The following is a 25286-nucleotide window of genomic DNA, read 5'->3' as shown; positions in this document are numbered from 1 at the left end:
CGGCATGAGCCCTGCTGCTGAGCTGGACGTAGCGGCAGGTGGGGGCACAGCTAATAAACATGGGGCTCCTAGGGGATTCACCTAATTCCTTCCTTTTCAACACAAGGACACGGAGACCCTAAGAGATTCAGAACATCGGGTGAAGATACAGCATTCGCCCCACAGCTGAGTGCAGCATTTTCCTGGCAGATCCCCATGCCCTGCCCGCCTCACAAGAACGCTAGGAAAATGGGATACATCACGCTCGAAACAAGCCATTTGTAATCTGTGAAGAGCTGAAATAAGGAATTGTAAGTTCCACCCCATCTCTGACATCGCTCCCTGAATGAGCCACGCCGGGCTTTCCCGTTTTCAGTTGGGGTACACTCTCTTCATGAACTTACGTTTTTGTCCTCTTTTTGTTCTGTTTCTATTGTTGATCCCTTTTCAGCAATTCTTCTCCTAGAAAGAAGGTAAATCAGATTTTTTGAAAATTCATCTAACTCTGAGTATAAAAACAACTCCAAAAGGGAGGAACTGCGTCTAGTTAAATTGTTTTTTAATAAAATGAACATAATCCTCTCAATCCCGAACGTGTTCACACAGTTTCTCACTCACCTCCTGGCCAGCAGGGCACTCATTTCTTCCATTAATCCACTGCCTCCTAAAGGAAGGGGTCCATTCCCACGACCTGTGTCTGACTTCGAGGAGGCTGGGTTCACACCGACGGTGGTCCCTCCGCTTGGGAAAGAAGCATCCTCCATCTTGATGAGAATACAGACAGAAAGTAAACTCCTGTGCTTATGACATTAATTTCAATAAAAACATCCAAATATTATTTTTTAAAACTTTCTAAGAACCAATGGAGTGATTGGCATTAACTTTTTATTAATCAGTGGAAGTTTCATCCACGTTTACATCAACAATAATGGGATAAAACATTATCACGTCTCCCTGTTCCATACACGGAGGAGGACATGTCACTCTGGTGGCACAAAAATAAGTAATCTGCCAAAACACGCATAATCCAAATCTAATCTTGAGGAAACTATCGGGGAAACCAAACTGAAGGGCAGGCTCCAGAGACAGTTCTGCAGACCTTGCCAAAGTCAACCTCACGTACGAAAGAGTGAGGAACTGTCCCAGATTTTATGGCAAACTCAGGACATCGCAGCTAAATGTACTGAGTGATCTCGGGCTAGAAAAGAAAACTGCCATAAAGGACATTGTTGGACAATACGTGGCATTTGAATACATTTGTAGATTAGAAGAGTCTGTCAATTAAACTTCCTGATCCTACTCGTTCTCCAGTGGGCACGTATAGGTGAATGTCCCTGCTCCTAATGACCCCACGCTCCAGTGTTTAGGGAAACGGGGGCGTGGTGTGTCTGACTCACTCTCAATTCAGACAAAAAGGGAGCGTGTGTGTGTCCCCCCAGAAGGAAAACACACGTGGAGAATAATTAAGCAAATACGGTAAAACGTGAAAGTGGTGAGTCTGTGTGGTGCGTTTACAGAGGCTATATTCTTGCAACTTTTCTGTAAGTAGAAATTATCCCGAATTTTTAAATCAATGATGTAACACAGGATTCACGAAATGGGAAGACAGTAAATCCGCTATCCCGGTTACTGAGGAAGAATAGACACAAGCAGAAAGCACAGAGACGTGGCGGTGCATTTACCCGGGACACTTTCCTCAGTTTCGCTCCGGCGATGGCAGCCGCAAGTCCAGTCAAAGGGCGATTGTCTTCAGACGCGGATCCCGCAAAAAATCCAGATGCAGGGAGGGGGGGAGCAGGAGGTGGAGGGGGAGGGGGGGGCGCTTGATTAGGAAGAGGGGGCGGAGGGGGTGGGGGTGGAGGCCCCGAGGCGGGGAGCGGAGGTGGGGGCGGAAGCCCCGGGTGGGGGGGCAGTGCTGCTGGAGCCGGGGCAGGACCCGGGGGGAGTGGAGGGGGGGGCGGAGGTGCAGGTGGTCCCAAGACAACGCCTGAGAGAAAGAGACGTTAAATAAGACCGTCAACAACAGAGCCGCAGGACTCAATCTTGTGCAAAGGGATGCAGGATGCCATGCTAAATTAAACTGCCTCAAACATTTACTACCTATTAATGAGCTCCATTTAGCCTAATGTTTAAAGTTGAGATCAGTGTCAAAAAGATACTAAAACGCAAGGCCAAAGTATATAATGTCCTGCCTTAATGTTAGAGCTTTATTAACAGAACTGTAGGACAGTCAGCTAGTTACATCTTTGGGGGTTCATAGGGCTGTGTAAGTGCTTATAAAATCTGTGATGGAGGCAGCGTCCTGAGGAAGCAAGCCCATGTGCATGACCGCAGTTAGGACTGCTGGAAATAATGGACTTCCAAGAGTCTGTGTGAACCTGGAAAGGTTGAGACCCTTAAGCCTACCATAGTGAAGACCCCATATTTACGCGCAGACAGACGGCCGCAGTGGCTGGACTGAGAATAGGAGGGAGGGGTGGGACCCCAGTTCAGCATCTTAAAAATGTTCCACCTTTTAAATCTAATGTGTACAGAATCACTGAAGTAAAGGAATCTACTAGAACAAAGTACAACCTGAAAGTAACTACCAGAAATAATTAAATGATACAGAATTTGAAGTTCCTTTTAGTCTAGAAGACAGGGGTAAGAGAGAAATGTCTCCAAACCTTGGAAAATCACAAAGAGAGTGAAGGACAACTTACTTGGTATCAGAAGACCAAACTAGTAGGCACTCTCCCTCCTTGAAGACTTTTAAAGGGGTATTTTAGGACAAATAAGATGCTATCTGCACACTGGGTGGTAATTTTTTGAAACTGAAAACACCAACAGCTCTTAGAGGAACACAGAGCAATGGAATGCCTCTCTTCCTCGGACTGTGGGCTCTAAGGGCACAGCAGGTGGGTCACATGACCTTGTCAGGCTCACTGTGCCTCCCTGTCCGGCATTACCATCACGTGATAGAAGTCTGCCTGTACAAGAATTCTGACTCAGTGTTTAAGCAAAATCAATGCACCACAAGAAAAACATATACACAGCAATAACAAGTCTTATTTCTTATCTTAAGAACAAAGATTTTTTAAAAAGAAGGGTATTTAAATCCAGGCTATGACACTGTTTCTTTCTACGTACAAATTAGTTGTCATATTCCTTCCTGCAATTCTTGCTAAATCCTATCTTTGAAAAAAAAAAACAGGGTTGCCAAGCATCTTCTTATTCACTATGGAACCAGGTCCTTCTCTACTTACAAATCATCCAAACTTAGAAGATTACATCCTCCCTCCCCTGTTACCATGACGGCAAGGTTTGGGCAAGGGGAGGGGGTGGGAGGGATGACTGTGGAGGATGCTTATTCTCTGCCAACTGTCCCTTCAGGCCACAATTACTTCTTGTAATTCTGGAGCATGGATTCCACCACTGGGGCACACATCAGGCCTGCCATACTCCCCACCCCACAGGCAAAGTCGGGCTGCTCCTCAGGTTTTGGGGTATACCTAGTCCAGTGTGGGAAGCCCAATACAGGAGAGGTCAAAATGAAACAGGGCTCAAGAATCAGAACTGTTCCAGGGGAGACTCTAGGATGACACATTTCAGGACTTCAGTTGGGCACCAAACAGAATCTCCAAATTTCCCACAAATTAAAGGAAGACAAGTTAGGTCATGTATTTATCCTGTAGATAAATCATGTAGATAAACGTGTCGAGTAACATCTTCCAACATCAAAATCCAGATCAACGTGGACATTCCTCATCTTGACCCTCCTCCAACTGCAGTTAATCCAGCAGAAAGAACCTCACTCATCTTCTACTTGTTTAAATTACAGGAAGTTGGGCACAGTGACAGGGCTGTTTGCCTACCAAAACCACCCTCCCCGTGCTTCTAGGCAGTGACAGCTGCTGGTACACCACATGTCCAGGACTCGCTGTTAGTAGCAACAATGGAAGCCTTACCCTGTTGGGCTGGAGTCTCGGCCGGCTGAGAGGCTGCCTGCAAGCCTGGCTCAGAAGCAGAGGAGTCCCCCAGCACAGAGTTTAGAGGAGTCTCCGCAGAGGCAGGGGCAGCTGCAGAGGGAGAAGGGAGAACACTAGGCTTGGATGAGGGAGTTGAGGCAATAGGGGTGCTTGGAGGAGGAGAGGCTTGAGATCCACAGTGTGAGCGCGGTGCGAGGGAAGGCAGTGGAGGCGGCGGCGGCGGCGCTGCTGGCCCTGAGGTAGGCGGTGGAGACACTGGACATGTGACAGAGTCAAGCGGCCCATTGGGTGCTGTTGGTGATGGAGGCATTGGGGGCACAGGAGAAGAAACACAAACAGGGAGGACAGGCCTTGGACCAGTCGCTTTGCCTGGGGGACTGCTAATCATTACTGGAGGAGATGGAGGGAGGGGCGAAACAGCGGAAGTAGACCAGGCACAGGGCTTCGTAGCTGGAGGCTGAGAAGAGGGTGTGTTCACAGGAGAAGAAGGCCGAGAGTTTTTGTTCAGAGGACGAGGAACTGTAGCGTAATGGGGAAGAACAGGGTGGAAGGCTGAACCTACAGATGCTGCAAAACGTGTTGCGGAGTGTCGAAGTGGTGGTGTAGGGGGTGTGGAAGTAGGTGGCAAAGCGGTCACTACAGCATAGTCAGGAGTGGCCTCCGACACTGGAGCTGAGATGACTTTAGCATAGGATGGAGGAGGTGCCGAAGGAGGCTGGCAACTGGCATACTCAGGAAGTGGCGCGCTATACAGGGAGCTGTCGGAGGATGGAGCTGCACAGAAGGTGGGAAGCAACAGCAAGGACAGGATAAAAAAGGAGAGAGAAAAAGGGAGCTAGTAAAGCCACAAAACCAGCATTCAGACAAAATGTACAAATGTAGACCACAGTTAGTACCCAAGAACTAAAGCACGTGTGCAAGAACTGATCTCACCCGAGAACGTGTGAACTCGTTCGTGCATTTTGAAACCCAGAGGAGGAAGAAATCAGTTTTCTTTTTATCTGATAAGTATACTGATAAATTGCTTAGCTTATCCTTTGCAAGAGCAAGACTGTATCTTAATTCTCATTATTTAGCCCACTAAAAGGACATTAAAATTACATGCATAGGACCATAAACAGAAGAATACGTCTGCTGGTCTTTTAAGAACAAATAGCAAAACTGACAAAAAGTTTTATAAAGGGCTAGGAACCCCCTATTCAATGCTTATTTGTGGATAAGTGTTGTTCTTCTGGCTATCACCCCAGAAAATAATTAGGCAGTTAAAAACAAATTAACGCAAACAACAAACCAATCAACCACACTGAGATCCACGCTGAGACCTTTGATATAGGCCACATGGAATAGAAAAATAATTCTTAAATCCTATTCCAATAAATGTCAATTTTAATGAATGTCTCAAACTTTCAGTTTTCTCTTAACCCTTAATGTCATTCAATAAATTCCATTAGATTTAGAAGTTTTCACTAATTTTTCGCAATACTCGGACATCCGTAAAGTACTAGTCCGTTTTAGAGAGGGTGTTTTCCTCCTTCGACAGGTCTAGAGTGCCATCAAGCACACTTCTTGAATCCTATAGGATTCAGGACAGTTTAAGCAACCTCCAAAGGGAAATACATTCCTAGTTCACCCAATACAGAACATTTCCCATAAACACACAGTGCACTTTACAGCCAATTTACAGCGAGTCCGAAGAATTAGAAAGCCGGACTACACAGAGCTTTCCTAAGTCTCCAAGCAATAAATGCCATACAGAGAGGACTAAGGAAATGGTAAAGTAGCAAGTGCTGCATGTTTTGCCCTGTCCACCCGTCCTGCTTGCCCCCCCCAGCCCCTCCCTCCCGGCACCCCGCGCCCGACACCAGGCGGCAAAGCGAGGCGCGCACTTACCAGCGGCTGACAGCCTGCGCTCGCGCTCCCACTCCAGCTGCTCGCGCTCCAGCTGCTCCTGCCGCTCCCGCTGCTCCCGCTCGCGCTCCCGCTGCTCCTGCCGCTCCCGCTGCTCCCGCTCTCGGTCGAGCCGCTCCAGCCGCTCTCGCTCCAGACGATCCTGACGCTCGCGCTCCCGCTGCTCCCGCTCCCGCTCCAGCTGCTCCTGCTCCAGGCGCTCGCGCTCCACTCGCTCCACGCGCTCACGCTCCACGCGCTCGCGCTCCAGCTCCTTCTGTCGCTGCTGCTCTTGCAGCTGCCTGAAATTTAAAAATTAAAAAAAAAAATCAGAAATATGCAACAATGGCCACTCACCACGAAACACCCACTCCTTCAGATGAACCTATGCGCGCCTCAGTTCTGATACAGACACAAAGTGGAGCCTGCAATCCACATCCGCCAGTGAAGACGGATGGGACGGGAGGACTTACCAGCGTCACAGAAATGAAAACGACCTAGCTGGATCATCCCCACGTGACACTAGCGTCTCACTCTACTCTGCACTGTTCATGAACAAAGTGCTACAAATAAATGAATTTTCCAAGTGGCTGAACACGCAACACCATAGTGCCACGTCATTGTATCAAATGTCCTCTTAGAAAACACCAGGGCTGGCCACACAGTAGTGCGACAAAAGTCGGCTTCATTTGTTTTTGCACCCTGTCCCTACCACTTCTGAAGGATCACAACTGGCAGGTCTGCTAGGGGAAAAGGTACTCGTATCTTAAGATTTTGGATACATGGCTCCAAACTGTGTTCAGAAATGGTGGCTGGGCTCCCAAGCAGCCCCAAAGATGAGAATTCCCTTTCTCCTCTCCAACACCGAACACTATCACCGTTTCTAAGGGCAGCTGAAAGGCTTGCTTCCACAGACAGCCTGTGTTCTGCCCTCTCGGAGCGCAGTGCGAGACACGGCTGCACGCGCTCTCTGACCAGCTTGCTCCCAGGAGAGTTCATATTCCATACTCAGGTGAAGAGCTCCTTTCTCTATTAAAGGTGATAACCCTTTGTCACAAATGCTGGTCGTATGTATTTTTAACTTTTATTAAGGCTTTTTAAAGATGCCTTTGATTTTAAAAGGCATTTAAAACCGTAATGTGTTAACTTTGTTGAAGTTGTGATCTGGCTTGTAACTTTTACATAGAAAGTCTAGTGCTCTATTCCTTTATGTGATCTGCCTTTGAAATCTTTCTTAGCCCCTTCTCACAACAAAGTTACATAATTACATGTTTTTACAACAAAACCCTTAGTTTATATGAAATTCATCTTAGTTTTGGGATGTGTAGTCCTGAGCTACGTCACACACCATTTAGAGTTGCTCATGGTCCTGATTTAAGATGCCACCTTCATGTGTGTAGTTCTGAAATTCCAGAATGTTCTGGTTGGTGGATCTGTTTGTCTAGTATGGGACCAGGACCTTGATGCTTTTTCATCTGAAATAAATATCTAGTAGGGTGCATCCAACCTTATCACTCTTCTTTTTGAGTTTTTCTAGATGATTCTCAAGACACTTAGCTTCTTCTAGGTTAAACTTCAGAAACACTTTGTTAAATTTAACCCTTCTGCCAAGACCTATCCTTCTCAATCCTATTAATGCTTTATTAAATTTGAAGATCAATGAGAAAAACATTCATGTCTTTTAATCTCCTTGTCTAAGAATGTATGGAATGTCTCAGTATTTATACAATTAAATTAAAAATCTCCTTTCACTCTAGGACTTCAAATGCTGGCTTTTGGAATCACTGTGATTATATTAAAACCTAAAGAGGCCCAATGTATATGGGTCTGAAACATAAAAGCAAACTGTATGTTTCCATACAGATATGTAACAGAGCAGGCAAATATGTCTCCAAGTACCTAAGCGATAGTCTTGCTATAAAAGTTAACTCTCCCCAAAATAAAAAACAGCCCCATCTTATACATAATATATTTCATAGCATGGTGGGTAAGATTAAATGAAGCAATGCCTTAAAAAGCTGTTTAAAAAGTTCCTGGGGCATTAAGAACACTCAATAAATGTGAGCTACAATCGGGAATTTCACGAGGACTTTTCTTGGCACTGGCTAATAAACCGCTGGGTTCCCAGTAGAGGCAGAGCTAAATGACAGAGCGAGGATGCCAGCCTTCGTCCCTCCCAGCACTACCAATAAACCACTAAGACTTCTCCAGAAATCTCTCCCCTTCGTGTTTCCTAAACTGACCACAAAAAGGGAAAAGCCCATTCGACAAGTGAGTCAACCCCACTTGTCTCAGAAAAGCACGAAGCCTCTCTCTGGGCCTATCCCCGTGCTTAACAGTACCTGCACAAGAGTGGGGGGAGGCCCTACTCAGTGCAAGCAGTCACTGCGCCAGACCTGGGACATATATTTAAAACACACCATATGTGTCAAAAAGTATGAGCGCACTCGTACTTTTTAATGTAATACTCCAAGCAATCTACTGGATCTGAAAGGGAAAGATATACCCGTAGTACTCTAATGAGAACACATCTGTGCACAGAAGCTAAGGAAAACTACTTAGCGTCAGACTACAGCAGCTCACCAAGAACTCTAGGATGAAAAGACACAAGTTCCTAGGCCCTTTCCCGTTTCCACACCACCTCTTTCATTTTATTCTTGTCAACATAATACAGGTACATAAAGCTTATTAAAAAAAACCAACAGTTCATTGCTCCAACCTTCCCACCCATTTCCAATTACTCTCAACTCTTTTTGGACTTTTCTTTTAACTTCAGATACTGCCCACAGGTAACTCCGGTGGCTCCCTCACCACACCCAAGCCTCTCCCAGCACAATCACGGGAGAATGCACATTCCTGGTGAAATCAATATTCAGAGTTTATGTTATTAATACAGCTACACCATATGATACCCTAAGACTACGCTGCATTTCTCTTCCTGTCTTTAAAGTCATCTCTACACCCAATGCGGGGCTCGAGCTCATGACCCTGAGATCAAGAGTCGCACACTCTTCCACTTGAACCAGCCAGGTGCCCCACACTGCATTTCGTATTGACGTTCTGATTTGTTTTGCTGTTGTTGCTGTTTTTACCTCCCAGCTGATGGTCATTTCTCCAAGCAACACAATGCTTTTATCACAAAAAGTAAGCTCAAGCCACAGGCAGAAAGCCAGATCTCAAGGAATTATTGCATAATGACATTTACAGCCAGGGAGTCCTGACTTAGGAAGATTATTCCACATGTCAGAACCTAATATTTATTCAAGGGTTTTCACTCTGTAAAAGATCAAGAAGGAGTATGACGCCAGAGAGATTCCCAAGTTCACGGACAGTGAGTGGAGTAGGCAGTTCATACAGCTCCAAGAAATTCTGCTATTTTCTTAATTTGAAGGGAGAAAAAAAAAGAGGTGGTTAAAGTCCCTGGCCACTTTTTAGCCTGCTCACTGAAAAGATGCACATCTATATATATTTCCCAAAGTAGTGTGTCAAAAGGAAAATCTCAGGCTTACAAATCTTTAGTAGCATGAATAATTCCCACCTAAATTGGATGATATATAAACCTGACATTCATGTTCTGACCTCTAAAGCAAGGACATCTGTATTATCTTTTTAGGGGACAGTTTCCAAGTTTATAAACCCTGCTTTTCTTAAAAATATCACTGCCAACTCACAGACAGGAAACGCACATTGACTCTTCTTCCCAGAGCTGTGTCTACAGCTGTTCTTTACTCAGAGCCATCTGAAGACTTTCTCAAAATACAAGGGCTCGACTTCTGAGCTACGCAAAAATTCTGCCAGACTAACTTTTAAGTTAGGATATGTATTTTACATTAACTTGAAAGTTTCTGAGAAAATACACATTTTTTTCAAAGACAATTGTAGTGCAAATGACCAATATTATAGCCACCAAAAGCATTGGGAAAAAAAATCAGAAATTGTTCCTCCCACCACCAAAATACCTATTTCCTTAAAAGATCTGTCCCCCAAAGTGAAGAGATGCCCAAAGCACTGGCCAACGATGAGTTTAATAGATTTTTCTTAAATATATTCAGACATAAATTTAGTTTATGTTGACTCAAAGACTTTTTTTTAAGCAAGCAAAATATAATTAAAGTTTAAAAATACATTTCATACACCCTTACCTATGCGGAAGAGTGTTAGGTAGATCACAAATGATTTAAATTTTGATACAATGAAGTAAAGGAGAGCAGACTCAGAAAATAATCTGAGTTGATAACACTTAGTAACACAACAATGTTCCTGACATTTGTCAGAAAATAAAATTACACGAATGTGTTCTGATCACATCACGTGGGTATTTCACTTCTCTATTAGCAAGCAAATGGAAAGTGGATAAAACGAAACAAGACAATCAAGATGTAACGTTACGAGGCCCGTACTTACAGGAGGAGGCGGTCGACTCTCGGTCCATCCTGCCTGTGAAGGCCGACCGGGGGGCTATAAACCCTCATTGCTGCCCCGCTGCTTGGGTGCTGGGACAACTAGTCCCCTTTTATAACTTTGAGGTAGTGGTGCTGATCTGCTGGCTATTTATAGACATTAACTAAATTGAGTTCGATGTTGAGCCTAAACACAGGACTGACTCATGTTTCTTAAATATGTTTTTCATCATTGTCAAAGAAGCCAAATATTAATGAGTAAGCACCCAAAACTGATATTAACAAATGAAACAAAAATGAGTAAAAAACTAAACTATCCTACCTTCACGTGACGACAGGAAAGGTACGGGACTGATTAACATCCAAAGTCAACATTCGTTTTTTCAACTCGAACTCACCCTCATTGAAATAAAACAATGAAACTTATAAAACACACACACAGCAGGACAACAAAGCTTGTAACAAAACGGGAATCCCTTCCCTGGGGAGGGACCCTCCCCGCTCCTGATTTCGCTCTCCAGAAGCAAGTACTTCCAATCTGGTACTGACCTCGTGTTTCTGAACACGGTGACTTGTTCAGAGCGGCTCCTTCTTAGTCCCCCAGCCTGACCATTATCTACTGACGTCCTACCGCACGAAGGAGCTAGTTCCTACCCCCCCACCCACAAAACCTCCCTCCTCATTCTTCCAACCAAACCACACCGCCACTTCGGATACATCGACATTCACTTGTATTATTCATGGCTGATCACATTTACTTTTCAGAGCAATTCTTCCTTGCTCTGGTGTTAAAAATTAGTATTTTTTTCATTTGATTCTTTTTCTTTACACCATCCCTGCTTCACCCCAAACTCTGCACAAGAACTGTAAAGCCCCTTGAGGTAGAGCCTGCTCCACTCCTCGTCCAGCCTCTGCTGACGGCTGATAATTCCTGGAGGTGCCTGGCTTGCAGGTACACCACCACAGTGTCTGCCTCCAACCTACGATTTTCTCCTCGTGTCAGTCTCCATCTTCACAGGCCCATCTTCCTTCTGTATCCTTCTCCTCCTCTAAGGACATCATTCGTACTGGATTAAGAAGGGCCCACCCCACTCCAGTACGACCTCATCTTAACTACCGAATCTATTTCCGTGTAGGGTCACATTTTGAGATACTGGAGATTAGGACGTCTTTCTTGGGGGACACAATTCAATCCATAACATCCCTCATCAACACAATTTTGGAAATTAGAAAGTGGACAGCCATTTCTTACCTGTCACGTTATGTAACTAATGTTCTTCAAAGTGCAGCTGACCTTCCTAAACAAACCAAATTCTAAATACGTTGTTTAAGCTTTTCTTTAGTAATTAATTTCCTTTTTCATAGCTATTTCAGAAGAAACAACTTAAAGAAGAAGAATTCTTAGCTATTAATTAAAATAACCCATTAATAACTTATGGTTCTGAGGAAAAATCCTATGAAGTTTGTTATGCAAACCCAACATACAAATGCCTGGAGGAGCGCACTGTTCCTATCGTCCTCTCCCTACCCATCACTACTTGCTCACCAAGTACAAACCACCTGGCCACCTTCAAAACTCAATTCATGATACCCCTAACAACAGCCTGCCTAAAAGCAGTAACAGAAATATATCATTTATTATAATACGAACTTTATACTAAAAATAGAACTACCCAAATCTTACAGGTGAATATTATGATGCAAATCAATCGGCATTTTCATTACCCTTTTTGCAGTAATGGCATAGAAAAGAGCCAGTTAAGGAGCCAAAGTTAATAAGGTCACAAAAGCTGGCCGAGGGTACTGTATCAAGCCTCTGAAAATAAAACCAAACACAAGAAAATTTGTTTCTGTATAAATAACCACATGAAATAAATTTTGGAAATAGAATTTCTATTGGAAACCCAATTTCTGAGCGGACCGTGCTGCATATCCCGCCGCCATCATCCGGTCCAGCCACGCGCTGCTGCGGAGACAAACGCCAGTGCTAAGCGCCTGTATAAAAACGTACTCAAAGTATCTTCTTCCAAGTACGGTTTCAACAGGGGCAAAAAGATCCTACGGGATGTAGGCCAAAGGAAAATGGCATACCTTTCTCATAATCTGAGAATACTAAAGTGTTAAAAAGCAAGGTGTCTTTTTATTATACAACAAATTCAGGGAAAAAGCACTTTACAAGCTGGACACAACGTGCTCGTCTGACTGCTCTGTCAGTCCTGAGGCGGTACCGTGTCACAGGGCTGTCTGCACCCCGTGCCCTTACACATCACTGCTCTTTCGGCCTGGAATGGTCCTCCCTTCTAGGACCACAAGTCCCTACTCTGCTTCCTCTTCAAGGCACGGCTCCCAGCGCATCTCCTCAGGGAAGCTCCCAGCGCCGCCCAAACAGCACAGACAGAAAAGCCTAAGCAGGGGCGCCTGGGCGGTGCAGTCGTTAAGCGTCTGCCTTCGGCTCAGGGCGTGATCCCGGCGTTCTGGGATCGAGCCCCACATCAGGCTCCTCTGCTGGGAGCCTGCTTCTCCCTCTCCCACTCCCCCTGCTTGTGTTCCCTCTCTCGCTGGCTGTCTCTATCTGTCAAATAAATAAATAAAATCTTTAAAAAAAAAAAAAAAGAAAAAGAAAAGCCTAAGCGGCATGAAAATGGCGTGTATTACCATACTTAACTGTCCCTAAACCGTACAAACTCATATGTTTTCTGCCTCTCATACGTAACATCTACAGATACATGAATTCAGTACCAGAAACTTCTTGGCTTTTTCTCAGAAACTTTATTCAGGTCTCTACTCTCAAAGAGCCTATGATGTTCGCTGCAGAGGAGAGACTTAGCTGCAAACTGAATAAATAGTAAAATATAAAATAAGAGAGTGTGTGATGAAGTTTTAAGAGTTCAGAAAAGAAGCCACCAGTACACCTGGAGAAGAATCTACAGATGATGACAACGCAGTCAGAAGAGGAAAACCCGAGAGCGGTGTATGCAGACACAGCCAGGAGAGAGGACACGGACGCACAGGGGGTCCTCATACGTCAGGCCAAACAGCAAAGCTGGACGTGAGAAGGGCCGGCCTTCGGGAGTGCTGAGGGCGAAGTGACACGGCAGGACTATCTGGACTCATATTCAAGTCTCCCACCACTCCAAGATTCTACTGGAATTCTTGAAAGTCATAACTGTGCATAAACCAACTCAGGACAAAGTAGAAAACTGAGGGGTCGTCAGCAGACCAACTCTATCATCAAGGTCATGAAAGCACGAACAGCAGAGAGCAGAGTAAGTCTAGACCTCTCTCCTCAGTTTCCGTAGACAAGTATATCCAAGTGCGCATTCAACATTCTTTACGTGGATGTCCAACGAACATCTCCCTCTCACATTCTCAAAGTTCACCTCTGGTACCTCCCAACAAAACCTGCTCTACTCACAGTCTTCCGCATCTCAGTTGAGCACAACTCCATCCTACCCACTTGCTTAGGTTAAAAGCCACAACTTCCCCCTCTCATACCCCACACATCCCCCCGGAAAGCGTCAGAATCTGCCTACTCGCCACCTCTGTGACTTGGCGGAAGCCACCATTACATCCCACCTCGTTTCCCTTAACAGCCTCCCTGGTTCTCCTGCTGGGCTGCGCTCACCACCCCGCGCCCACCTCCATCCGGGCTTCTCCAAAGGCTAGTCTCAATGGAGCAGCCAGACTGACGGTTAATACGGTAAGCCAGATCATTTCTATCAAAGCCATTCAGGGGCGCCCGGGTGGCTCAGTCGGTTGAGCGTCCGACTCTTGATTTCGACTCAGGTCATGATCTCAGGATTGTGGGACTGAGCCTCGGGTCCACACTCTGCAGAGAGTCTGCTTGAGATTCTCCCTCTCCCTCTGCCCCTCCCCCATTCTCTCTCTCTAAAATAAATTCTTTAAAAAAAAATCCAATGGTCCCTTTTCTCTCAGAACAAGAGCTACCTCCTCTGCAATCACTGGCCAGGTCCTGCAAGATAGGACTCTGCATTAGCTTCACACTCACCCAGCACTCTCCTTTCAATCCTTGCTCTCTCTGCCCAAGCCGCTATGGCCTCTTCCTTTGTCCTCGTACTCACACGCACAATCCCGCCCTAAGGCCTTTGCGTGGCTGTTCCCTCTTTGTGCAAAGCACTTCACCCGGACACCTGCTTGGCCAGGCTAGCTCCTACCTTTGTTTCGGTAAGACTCACCCTGATCAGCCTATTTAAAATTATAACCAGCCTCCCCTCGCCGCCCCGCCACACACACTCCCCTCTACTCGGCTGGGTCTCCTCCCAGAGCACTAAACATCCTTTGCCATGTCTACTGTTTCCTGTCTGATGGGGGTAAGGCTGTTTACGCCCCCACCCCACTCCCTGTCCTGGCGTGTTGTAAGCACAGGGAACAAACAGCACCTGGAACCTTCTCACCTCGTTGCAGAGCGAAGGCAGCCACAACCAGAACACATACTGAGTGAGAGTGGCTGACGCGCACGCGACAAGAGGCCCCCCCCCCCCCCCACCGTGAGGCCAGCAGACACAGAGGCTGGGAGGGGGCCACGTGGTCATAATCAGGCCGATCAATAAAGTCACACTTTGAAGAACTGTGGCATCTGCCACCCCTCTCCTCCTCAACCTTAGCTCACTGGATGGCATTTCCCACAGAAGACTGTTCTCTAAACAAACTCAACACGCTGCCTTGGGTGAGTCTGGGCTTCTGGTGGCACTAGGGGTAGCTCAACATTTGTGGGGTCCCCACCCTTGTACCCTAAAGGAGAGCCCACCAGTCTACTCGCTCCACCCACTTCCACAGACCTCCCGGCCATTCTCCTGGTCAGGGAGGAACGTGCCCAGCAGAGACCTTACCTCCATGATTCAAGAGGAAAGCCAAGCCAAGTACGGACGCTATTCAATCTCATCTGTTTAGAGATAAACGGACCACTAAAGATGACCAGATATTTGAGTAAAACCAGTAAGACAAACAATTCAACTCTACGGGAGAGAGAAGATTCAGGCAAAGGAAGAGAAATCGGAGAGGCTTAAGATATAATCATAAATTTGGAACAGGCTGTTAAAAAGGGAATAATTACAAAATAGAAAATACTCTTGAGATTAAGATTCATCTTTCAACAGACGATCTACTACTATGTTATCCCCGTTAGGTGGCTGTGAGCCATGCATGCGGCTCCTGAGCATTGCAATGTGGCCTGTCCGGACAGAAAAGTGCAGTAAGTGTAAAACACATACCAAATTTTGAAGACTCAGTATGAAAAATAGAATGTAAAATACCTTTATACGTATTTCATCTTGAAATAATACTTTAGATAGACTGGGTTAAATAAAATATATTATTATAATTAATTTCACCTGTTTCTTTTTTACATTTGCTAATATGACCACTAGAAAAATTTTAATTACATATACGGCCCATATTGTATTTCTACTAGAAAGTGCTGGTCTAGAATATATCACTAAAAATATCGCCAAGAATACAGAACAAAAAAAAGAAGCAAAAAATGAGGAAAGAGAAATATCATGAGAAAATAAATAACCCAGAAAGGCCAGCATTTGACTAGTAGGAGTTCCCAAAAAAGAGAACAGAGAAAACAGAGAGAAGAAATGTTTAAATGGCTGTAAGTCTTCGAATGGAAAAGGTCCATTAAGTACTTAAAGAAAAAAAAGAGGAAAAAAGAAACCACAAACCCCAAAAACTTTAGCTAGTGACATATTCCTGAAAACCCAGATTACCATGGTTGACAGGTTTAAAGGGATTCCAGAAGGAGTGGGTGTGGGGGGAAGTCACCTGCAACATACGAACCCAGTTAATGACAGACGGAGGAAGACTGCAAATGTCTCAACTGTGAAGCGAGAAAACCAGGGGGTGGGATAGAAGCGCAGGGACAGGGGTGTCATAGAGCGAGGAGCGCAGAGAGCTCAAGTGAAGATGCAGGTTCAATCTGAAAGAGAAACCAGCAGTGGGACTGAAACCAATGGCTACTGGAAGCTGGACAGGGAGGTGGACAAGTCATACTTCGCAGTGGAAAGAGGGAGTCAGCAGCCCCCAACCACACGGGATCATCAAGAACCAGAAACGTATTATTTCATGCTATGGAAGAAGCCATCAGAAGTACTAAACATAGAAATGGTTAGGTGTGATTCATTCTGGGGATTAACAGGAGGGGAAGGGCATGACTGCGTGGCAGGTGACCCTCCCCATCTTATGCCCTCTGGTGCGATATGGGAGTCTTCCACGTACAAACGACTTTAAGAAGAACTAATCTGACAGTAATAAAGTGGGAATAAGTGAAAGGGGTCGGGGCTAAAGACCGGCAAACCAACTAGAAAACACTAGCGGTACAGAAGAGAACAAATACTGGAAAAGCTATTAGTCACGAGTGTCAGAAGAGTAGATCCAAAAGGCTGTTAGAGAAAGAAGTCAGAGGGTACACTGCGACAGGGATGATGAGTGAAGAGCATTACAGACGTCCTGTGCAGAAAGTTTGGGAGAAATACTGAAGAGAAGAAAGCATGCACATGAAGAATGAAATCATAAGGGTTTTACACTGTGGTATTAGTGGGACACCCAAATGCATGAGCTCCACAATAGGAATTCTCACTGAGGATCAACTGTTGGAAACGAGAGGGTCTCTGACCCTCTAAAATGACACATAAGCGCAAGTCTGCTTGCATAACAGAAGGGTGGGGGCTGGGGGAAAGAGGGCACGTGCCTGCTGCTGTCACCCAATTCTCAAAAGGACCCATGACACTGCTCCATTTCGTGGGAAATACTGCACTGATCTCAGGTTCAGGGACACAGCTGTCCATGTGGAAGCCACCAGCATAAGACAGTTAAGAAGAAGCTACAATATACAACCCAATCATCAGTCTGTCGAGGTAGACCATGTACAGAGGAAGAACGAGGACAGCTCGTGCACACGCCCAAGGGGCTCAAGGGACAGGAGGCGGCAAGGAAGAGACTCTGCAGGATCAAAAGGAAGAAAGCAAAGAGGGAGATGTGCACAAGGAGAAGAAATCTCAACTAGAAACAAGTCAATGCTGGAAGAAGAAGCATTTCCAGGAGATCTGAGCAGACACAAAATACATTTCACCAGATAAAAAAAACAAGTGCGGAAGGGGCGCCTGGGTGGCTCAGTCTAGTTAAGTGTCTGCCTTCGGCTCAGGGCATGATCCCAACGTTCTGGGATCGAGCCCCATATCGGGCTCCTCTGCTGGAAGCCTGCTTCTTCCTCTCCCACTGCCCCCTGCTTGTGTTCCCTCTCTCTCTGGCTGTCTCTCTCTCTGTGTCAAATAAATAAATAAAATCTTTAAGAAAAAAAAAAGCAAGTGGGTAGAGGAAAGAGAAAGGAAGGGACACAGATAAAAAATAACACCAAGAGAGAAAGACAGTGGTATCCGATAGGTTTCCCTAAAAGAAAGAAGAGGGGCACCCAGCCGGCTCAGTTGGTGCAGTGAGTGACTCTTGATCTCGGCCCCACGTGAGGTACAGAGATTAGTTAAAAATAAAAAATCTTTTTTTAAAAATTAAAAAAATAAAAAATTTTAAAAAATGAAAGAAGACTGTGTGGCTATGGACAGAAAATAATTTTAAAATTTACACCCATTTTTCAGAACTTTGCATTTCACTCTTCAAAACGACTGAGTTGAGTCTTGAACTAAACAAGTAATACAAACAACATCCAATTTTCAAACCCTGCAGTATCTTCCTACACACAAGCAGACAAGCCTCAAGTCCAGGGGAGTGCTACAGGGCCAGCCAGCACTTGGACAGGACCAAAGTGGACACGGAGCACAGCGTTTTGACTGTAGTAGAAATTCGCTCAATACTCATTTCTGCTAAAACTGCAAGTTACAAGCTCTCAACAACCTCTATGCAATGGGTCGCCCAACAGAGACCCTTAACGAGCCAGCAGAGGGTGCCTATTTCTATTTCTGTATTGTCTTCACCCAGCAACTGTCCCAGGGGCCACCTGCTTGCCTTTCCATGATGCCAGAAATTATCTGTTAACGTGTGGGTTCTCTCCTGGTTCTTCCTGGCAAATGTTATTCCCAATACCATGATCATTTTTTTAAAAAGGATTTATCCATTCACTTGACAGAGAAAAAGAGAGAAGCAATGTGAGTGGGGGAGGGGCAGAGGTGAAGCAGACTCCCTGAGCGCGGAGCTTGACCTGAGGCTCGATCTCACGACTCCACAGATGACGAACTGAGCCGAAACCAAGAGTCAGACGCTCAATGGACTGACTGCGCCACCTAGGTGCCCCATGATCATTTTTTTATTAATTACTTTTCCGTGTGTGTGGATGGGGGGCGGGGGTGGGCAACAGAATCATTACAATCTAACTCTTGTTCTAACGTGTTTAAAACACTCAATATAGAACCAAAATTCTATCTTTTAAACTTTCCTTATTTCTACAAAAACTTTATTTGTATCTGTTATAGCACCACTCAAAAGAGTTGGATAGATTTTCATCAAATTTGGGGGGTATTTCTGGAGTGATTGAACTGAATATAAAAGACTGTGACAAAAACAAAATTCATTTCGGGAGGGCCTTCCCCAAGAGCTAAGCAGTTACACCCCAAAGCAGCCAACACAGAATGTAGTAGAGATCCTTCTGTCTGTCAGGGGAACATGACACACATATCAAAACAACATGGAGAATCTGAGGAGTGTTTCAAACGTGAGATCCAAATCTAAGGTCACAAGAAGAAATTCTGGCTTGCCATGGAGCAAATGCTTGTCAGATGGAAGAATCTATCTATATGATGGTTATCAGCTCTCTAAAATAAAACAGGTGACCTACAGTGATAACAAGCAACATCAACATCTCCAAAAAGTTCTTATTTGTTTAAAATGGGACACCTGGATTAACTAACTCAATTTTAATTACTGTATGTACCTGAATTTTATAAAACTATTTTGTTATTAATTTGGTAGCTTATAGTTCAGAGACTCCGCTAACTCAGAAACAACTATACCTAAATGAGGCTGTATTAGAATGTCCAATGTATTTCTTTATAAACTGCACGGAAGCAAGGATAATATTACTGACTTCACCAAACCAGCAACTTAATCATAAACAGAATGAGTTTGTATTCCACTACTAAGCACCATGGTAACATCTCAAGATCAAGGACGTCTACGAACAGCCAACACGATTTCAACTTTCTGGTTAAATTAGTTATGTGAAAGCCACAATGACCATAGACCAATTTATAACTGCTATAAAAATAAGTCTCCTTGAAGTCAAAGTCACTTTGTATGCTGCTAAGTGACTTTTAAATGGCTGACAAGACATAATCCACTTTCAGTATTAGGATGCTCACAGGTCTTCTGCAATAGAAAGAAAAACTACAAATAACAATTGATTAAAAATTTACCTTCTTTGAATTTCCAATTCTTCTTGTGATGGACCATTTTGAACTTGGGCAGGTAGCTGAGAATTTTGTCTAGGCAATGTTGGCCCTAAAAGGGAGGAAAACATTATAGATGAGCATTATCTTTATAGTTAGCTGGACAGAGGAGATAAAATCATGAGAAGAATAACATAAAACCATCACATATTTACAAATGTATCTTCTTTTTTGTTTAGCAAAATAAAATATAAGCTTTACATAACACACAGCAAATGAAAGACTGCAACATAATACTGTCATCATCTCCAGAAGGCTTACTTGAAACAAATGGAAAACATCAACGATAAAGGAAAAATAAACATTTATATATGAAGAGCTTGAGGAAAACAAGTGTTCAATGAGCATCTGAATAGGCACCTGAGCTGGACGTTTCTAAGACAATGAGACATTCTCTTTCTTATTCATGAAGTGGAGAGGGAAAACTTAAATGAAAAAATCAGAATTCAAAAACTCACCTAAATAGAACACTGGAAATGAAAAACAGGAGAGAGAGAGCATGAGAACCTTATTACTAGGATGAAGAATGCTAATGCATTTATCAAATTTGCCCAACTTAAGCTGCCATTTTTATTTAATGGCTTGTCATTTCCAGCACTGGTGAAAACAAACATTTGCTAAGCTTCTATATATAATTAACCTACTTATCTGAATTTTTAACGTAACAGAGGTAATCTTAATAACTTTTCATTTGGGGTTAAAAAAACAAAACAAAAACAGAAACAAACCAAAAGTAAAAACCACCCAAAAACCAAAAACCAAAACCCTACATTCAAACCAACATGGCTCTGTCACGAGAAACTAATGACCATCCATTCCCACATACCATGTGCAATGCAGACCCGTTTTTACCATCTTATAAACAAATGCCACTAAATATGGGACGTTGTAATGTCACTGGATATAAAAATTAAATGTGTCATGAGAGAAATAAATACTGGACCTAATATGCAATGCCTAGGGTTAAAACAGAACAATCTTGAAATCTAACCCAGTAAACAAGAGAACCCAGTAAACAAGTAAATCTAGTGTGCCAGCAAGTGCCCGTAACAGATATTTTGAAAGTGTTTTGTAGGCCGCTAGTACCAGAAACAGGGTAAGACAGAAACACTTCTGTGTCCTAACACAAATTCTTGGTAACTCTGTGCTGTTCTGGGGAAGTAAACGTTGCCGCTAGAAGGATAAGGCTCCTGGCAATGTGGTACAGTACTGGCATATTCCAAATGTGGAAAAACAGGTAAGTGGATCTAAACTTACCTACTAAATTTTTTTCTCATCTCCTTACCCACTTCTAGATTAATCATGTAATTTGTCCTCTAAAAGACAAGTTACATGACAATTGCGGTGATGTATTTCATTAGATTTCCTAAGTTTGCTACTTTGAAAACCACACAAAGGAAATATTAAAATATTAATTCTACGTCATCAGCAACAACAAAAAAATCAAAAAGCTTTTTAAATTAATGTTAAACACGCACTTAAAATTTTTGCATAAATGAAAAATAGAACTTGTCTAGGAAACAGGCCGGAATCTTTCCTTCTTTTGGAAATGAACATACTGATGTAAAAATAGACTGTCATATGAAGCCATACACTAATGTCTAATACTCTCAGAAGGAAAAGATGTCTTGTCTCTTCCGGCAGAGGGAGAGACAAACAGAAGATTGAGGGTGGAGGGTAAACTTGAGAAAATATAAACTATTTGGGGGAAGTATTTTTTATATCCAAAGTTATGTGTTTATCCAAAAATATTAAATGTGAGCATTTAGCCTGGGCAACTCAAGAGACCATTCTGGCTTAATTATTTTTTAAAATAATGTTTATTTAAGTGAAAAGCTCATGCTGTTCGAATAATTAAGCAGCTGGATCCCACGGGGTCAGAGAGACTGTCCAGAACCCATCCCAAAAAAGGACGCTGACATACTGCTCACATCTAGCGCAAGCATTTGTGACCTCTATAGTGATGCTGACAGATGAAATTTTCCAATATAAATCTACCAATTTAAGTTTTAACTCAAATATAAATTCAAGAAAAGGGTGTCAAAATTTTAACTCAATCTTGATTTTATTAAAGAGATTTTTTTAAACTAACAAAAGTTTGATATAACTCAAAAAAAGTTTGAGAAAAAATTACCTTTCAAAAGCAATTTACAGAAACTTTTGGATTTTTGAAGTTAAAAACTTAACGAACTTGTTTTAAAAGGTTTTAAAAATGTGGGAAGTATTCTCTGACTGATATCATTAAAAAATTAATTTATCACAGTTTATTCATGCAGCTAAAAGAGGAAAACTTAAGGAAGATCTTTTTAAAATGAGGGGAATTCTGACCCAAGAAAAGCTCTTACGAGTGTCTTCTACATGATTCTTTGTGGTAACGGGCAGCTTGTCTTTCCACAGACATCCCCCGGTGGTGGGACAGAGAGAAGGGGCCTTCCCCTGGTGTCTTCTCGCACCTGTATTTAGTCTAGTTGTCTTGTCTGTTTCTCCCCCATCAGAACTGTCAAGTCACGATAATGAGCACACTGAAATTCATGTGCCTTTAAAGATAATGTAAATATACCGTAAGCACTAACGAGAAGAGTTCGGGGTCACTTAAGAACTGCAGGGACACGATTTCATGCTTCCTTCTGGTCAAACACTCTGCGGGGTCATTCAAGTGGTCGATCCCACCAACATGAGGCTCACGACATGAAGCAGCAACGGAGAGCAGTCCAGGCTGCCAGCTGCCCTTGTTTTCTGCACTGTATGTACTTTCGGTCATACTCCTACATGAGTATCTGTGTTCTCAGAGAATGCAGAAAAAGGCACTTCCCTAGCCGGTGGGCAAATGACAGTATTGTTATGAGCATCCCGTGGTGGCTGACAGTTCTCTCTGGGAAAAAAGAGAAATCACACGTGAGCCCGCTCATCCCTATGTGGTGTCATGAAGAACAGCAGCTAACTTTGAGGGTTACTGTCTCTGTTTCATTACCAGAGCCAGAGACAAGGACTGATATTAATCTGTCCTAGCTAGAATTCATACAGCAGAGATGTGACTTAGTTGCTAATACAGAAAATGTGTCCGTGTCACTGACAGGTTCTCTATAAATGATGGAAAGCAGAATAGAGTGTCTCTCGAATCCAGGAAGGAATGGCATTTCAGTCTTGACTTAATACTGAGTTTTGGCTAAAGCACACTGCACCTGCTGTCACATTTTAATTTTCACAAATCTGGTTTCACACTTAGCCACAGACTGCTTAAAAACACAGGACTAAAAGACCAGGAGGTGTTATTATACACAATACAATCAAGTGTAAACTTAGCAATGTGGTAATTATATTATTGTACACAGTTAAATCAATTAAAGGTAATAATGGGGAAAATCTGCTTTTTAACACATTATTTTACAACTTAAAAATTCACCCTTATTGAGGGCAAATCAATCCTCTCTGCAATTGGGTTAACTGTATCTATTATTCTGCATGTGGAACTCAACATAGTAAGGAGCAAAGTACAGAACATCAAGTAGGTTTTCAGAATGAACTAAAAAAAAAACACCAATACCAATAATAACTCATGGCTAGTTCAAAAGGTGGCCTAGAAGAGCCCCCAGGAGGAGGCCGAGAAGCATCGCTGAGAGTCACTGATTAAGCCCTGGGGAGCAGGGAGTTACGAAGACCAGCAGCACAGGCTCACTGCTGGGACCCTGTCACCCGGAGCAAGCCGAAAATGGAACTTTAGGTCATTAAGAAATACATCAGAGTTTCCATTTTTGGAAATTTATAACACATGCTTCTTTGCCTAAACCATCAGTACATAAATTTTAAAATAATTCGAAAGAGAATTAGGTAACGAACCAATATCAGAAATACTGAAGAATCACATCAAAAACTGAGTCACATGGATAAAGTATATACACACAGCTGAACTGTTTATCAAAGATTTTAGCAGTATTATCACTTTGAATTTTATCTCTCATAGAATAATTGGGCCAAAGTAAACAGGAATAAAAAAAGATATATCTATATAGATATATATGTCCAAAAAAAAAAAAAGTTCTAACAAGTACGAGTCATTTTTTGAACTTGGTTTTCCAAAACAGAAGGTTTTAGAATCAAATAAGGATAAAAACAATTCAGAAGAAGGTGTGCGTGTGTGTGTAAGCGTGCGTGCATGTGTCTGTGTGTGTGCACACACAGCTCTATCTTTGTGTAAGGGCACGAGCATGCACCTGCCTGACTGCGACTCAGGGCAGCTAAGGGACGTCTCCAGCTCATGCATGCGAAGAACACATACATGTGCATGTGTGTGCACAGGAGTGCAAGAGCACTCTCTAAGCCCAAACTCGCTCCTCACCTACTGTACAAAGAAGCCTGTCACTCAGGAGCCAAGCTGGGGAAGCAGCAAGGGCTTACATCCACCTCACGACATCTGCGCCTACAACTTAACTCAAGCTGAGCGAAAGCTCCCTTCAGCTAAGACACATTCGCATTCCTCAAAACATACTAAGGTGGATGTCATTCTGTCCCTTAAGTTATAAATTAAAAGACTGCTTCAAACAAAATAGTTGAAAACAAAAACGAACAAACAAAAACCCCTCTCGTTCATGGTGCAAGAACTGAAGAAGAATTAGTTTTGGGGCCCTCATCCTAACTACATCCTCACTAAGAAGCCAACTCAAAAGCTGACCGAATCACCTACATGAGCCACGACAGATAGCACAACATAAAACGTAGCTTGCTGTTTACCCCGAATACCACAAGCCAGACTATGGCCTACGGAAACAAAAGTTATGGAAATGTGCAAGTAGTATGTACCACAGCTTGAAAAAATAATGTAAACATAATGTTGCTTACCACAGAAAATACATCGCAAATTAGTGCTGTCCTGGGTAGCAGCAACCTTGCTCTGGGCTGCAACAGACACCTTGGTGTTAGAAGCTTCACAGGACAACGGGCCCATCTGAAGAACTTCACACAAACTAAAAGGTGCTTTCAAAGGTTCAAAATGTTTTTATACATACGTCCTATCTAGATCCTCATTCTGGAAGCTCTGTAATTTAATAAAAACGTATCTTCTTTAATATAAACTTTAAAAAGAATTTTTATGGGTAATCTTATTTGTGGAAAAACCCTGTAACAAGCCACAGACCAAATGATGCACAGACCAAATAGCTTCTTTGCAGAGTTAGACAATCAGAGAGTGCAATCGATTGACATTTCACAACCATATTTTACAAAGTAAATGGAACTGAGGTATAGGAGGTCAGCATCCGTGGCTGACTTAATTTCACAGTATCTACCCTCTTTCAGTATTGCTCATTTAGAGGACTTTGCAGTTGAAAAAAATTCAGGGGAAACACTTAAGATTAACTTAACCTAAGAAGAACTCATTTCTACTAGTTGAAAAAGACAAAAGCCATTTTAACCAGCCTCTAGCAATTAAAGTGTTTTACAGTCACTGATGTAAATAAGAACATCTTCATTGGCTTTGCAATCTGAAAAAACATCAAAACTACCCATTGTTTTACCAAGCCACATTTTATCATTCTTTTTTTTTTCTCAATATGCATATATACTTGACAAAATATCTTATTAAAAACATGTGGCCACATCAAATAGCCATTTATTATTTAGGCTACCTATGTTAAAATCTA

General features: G+C 43.2%; 1 protein-coding gene across 6 annotated transcripts in view; it reads right to left on the bottom strand.

Moving 5' to 3' along the window:
- ENAH (ENAH actin regulator) overlaps positions 1-25286 on the bottom strand; it is a 135179-nt gene that overhangs the window by 14286 nt on the left and 95607 nt on the right. For 3 of the 6 annotated variants that reach the window (XM_040636123.1, XM_040636122.1, XM_040636126.1), the window contains 6 exons: positions 19618-19702; positions 5838-6136; positions 3927-4037; positions 1662-1966; positions 598-743; positions 384-441 (listed from right to left, as the gene is read on the bottom strand). In XM_040636123.1, the coding sequence (XP_040492057.1) occupies positions 384-441; positions 598-743; positions 1662-1966; positions 3927-4037; positions 5838-6136; positions 19618-19702 (1004 nt within the window). Of the gene's footprint in view, positions 1-383; positions 442-597; positions 744-1661; positions 1967-3926; positions 4038-5837; positions 6137-19617; positions 19703-24486; positions 24544-25286 lie in introns of all 6 variants that reach the window. The other 3 variants (XM_040636125.1, XM_040636127.1, XM_040636124.1) reach the window with 2 other exon arrangements.

Source organism: Ursus maritimus, unplaced genomic scaffold (genome assembly GCF_017311325.1).
Source record: "Ursus maritimus isolate PB19 unplaced genomic scaffold, ASM1731132v1 scaffold_2, whole genome shotgun sequence".
Classification (NCBI taxonomy): domain Eukaryota; kingdom Metazoa; phylum Chordata; class Mammalia; order Carnivora; family Ursidae; genus Ursus; species Ursus maritimus.
The sequence above is the reverse complement of the archived record's forward strand: the minus strand, read 5'-3'. Positions and strand labels throughout refer to the sequence as shown.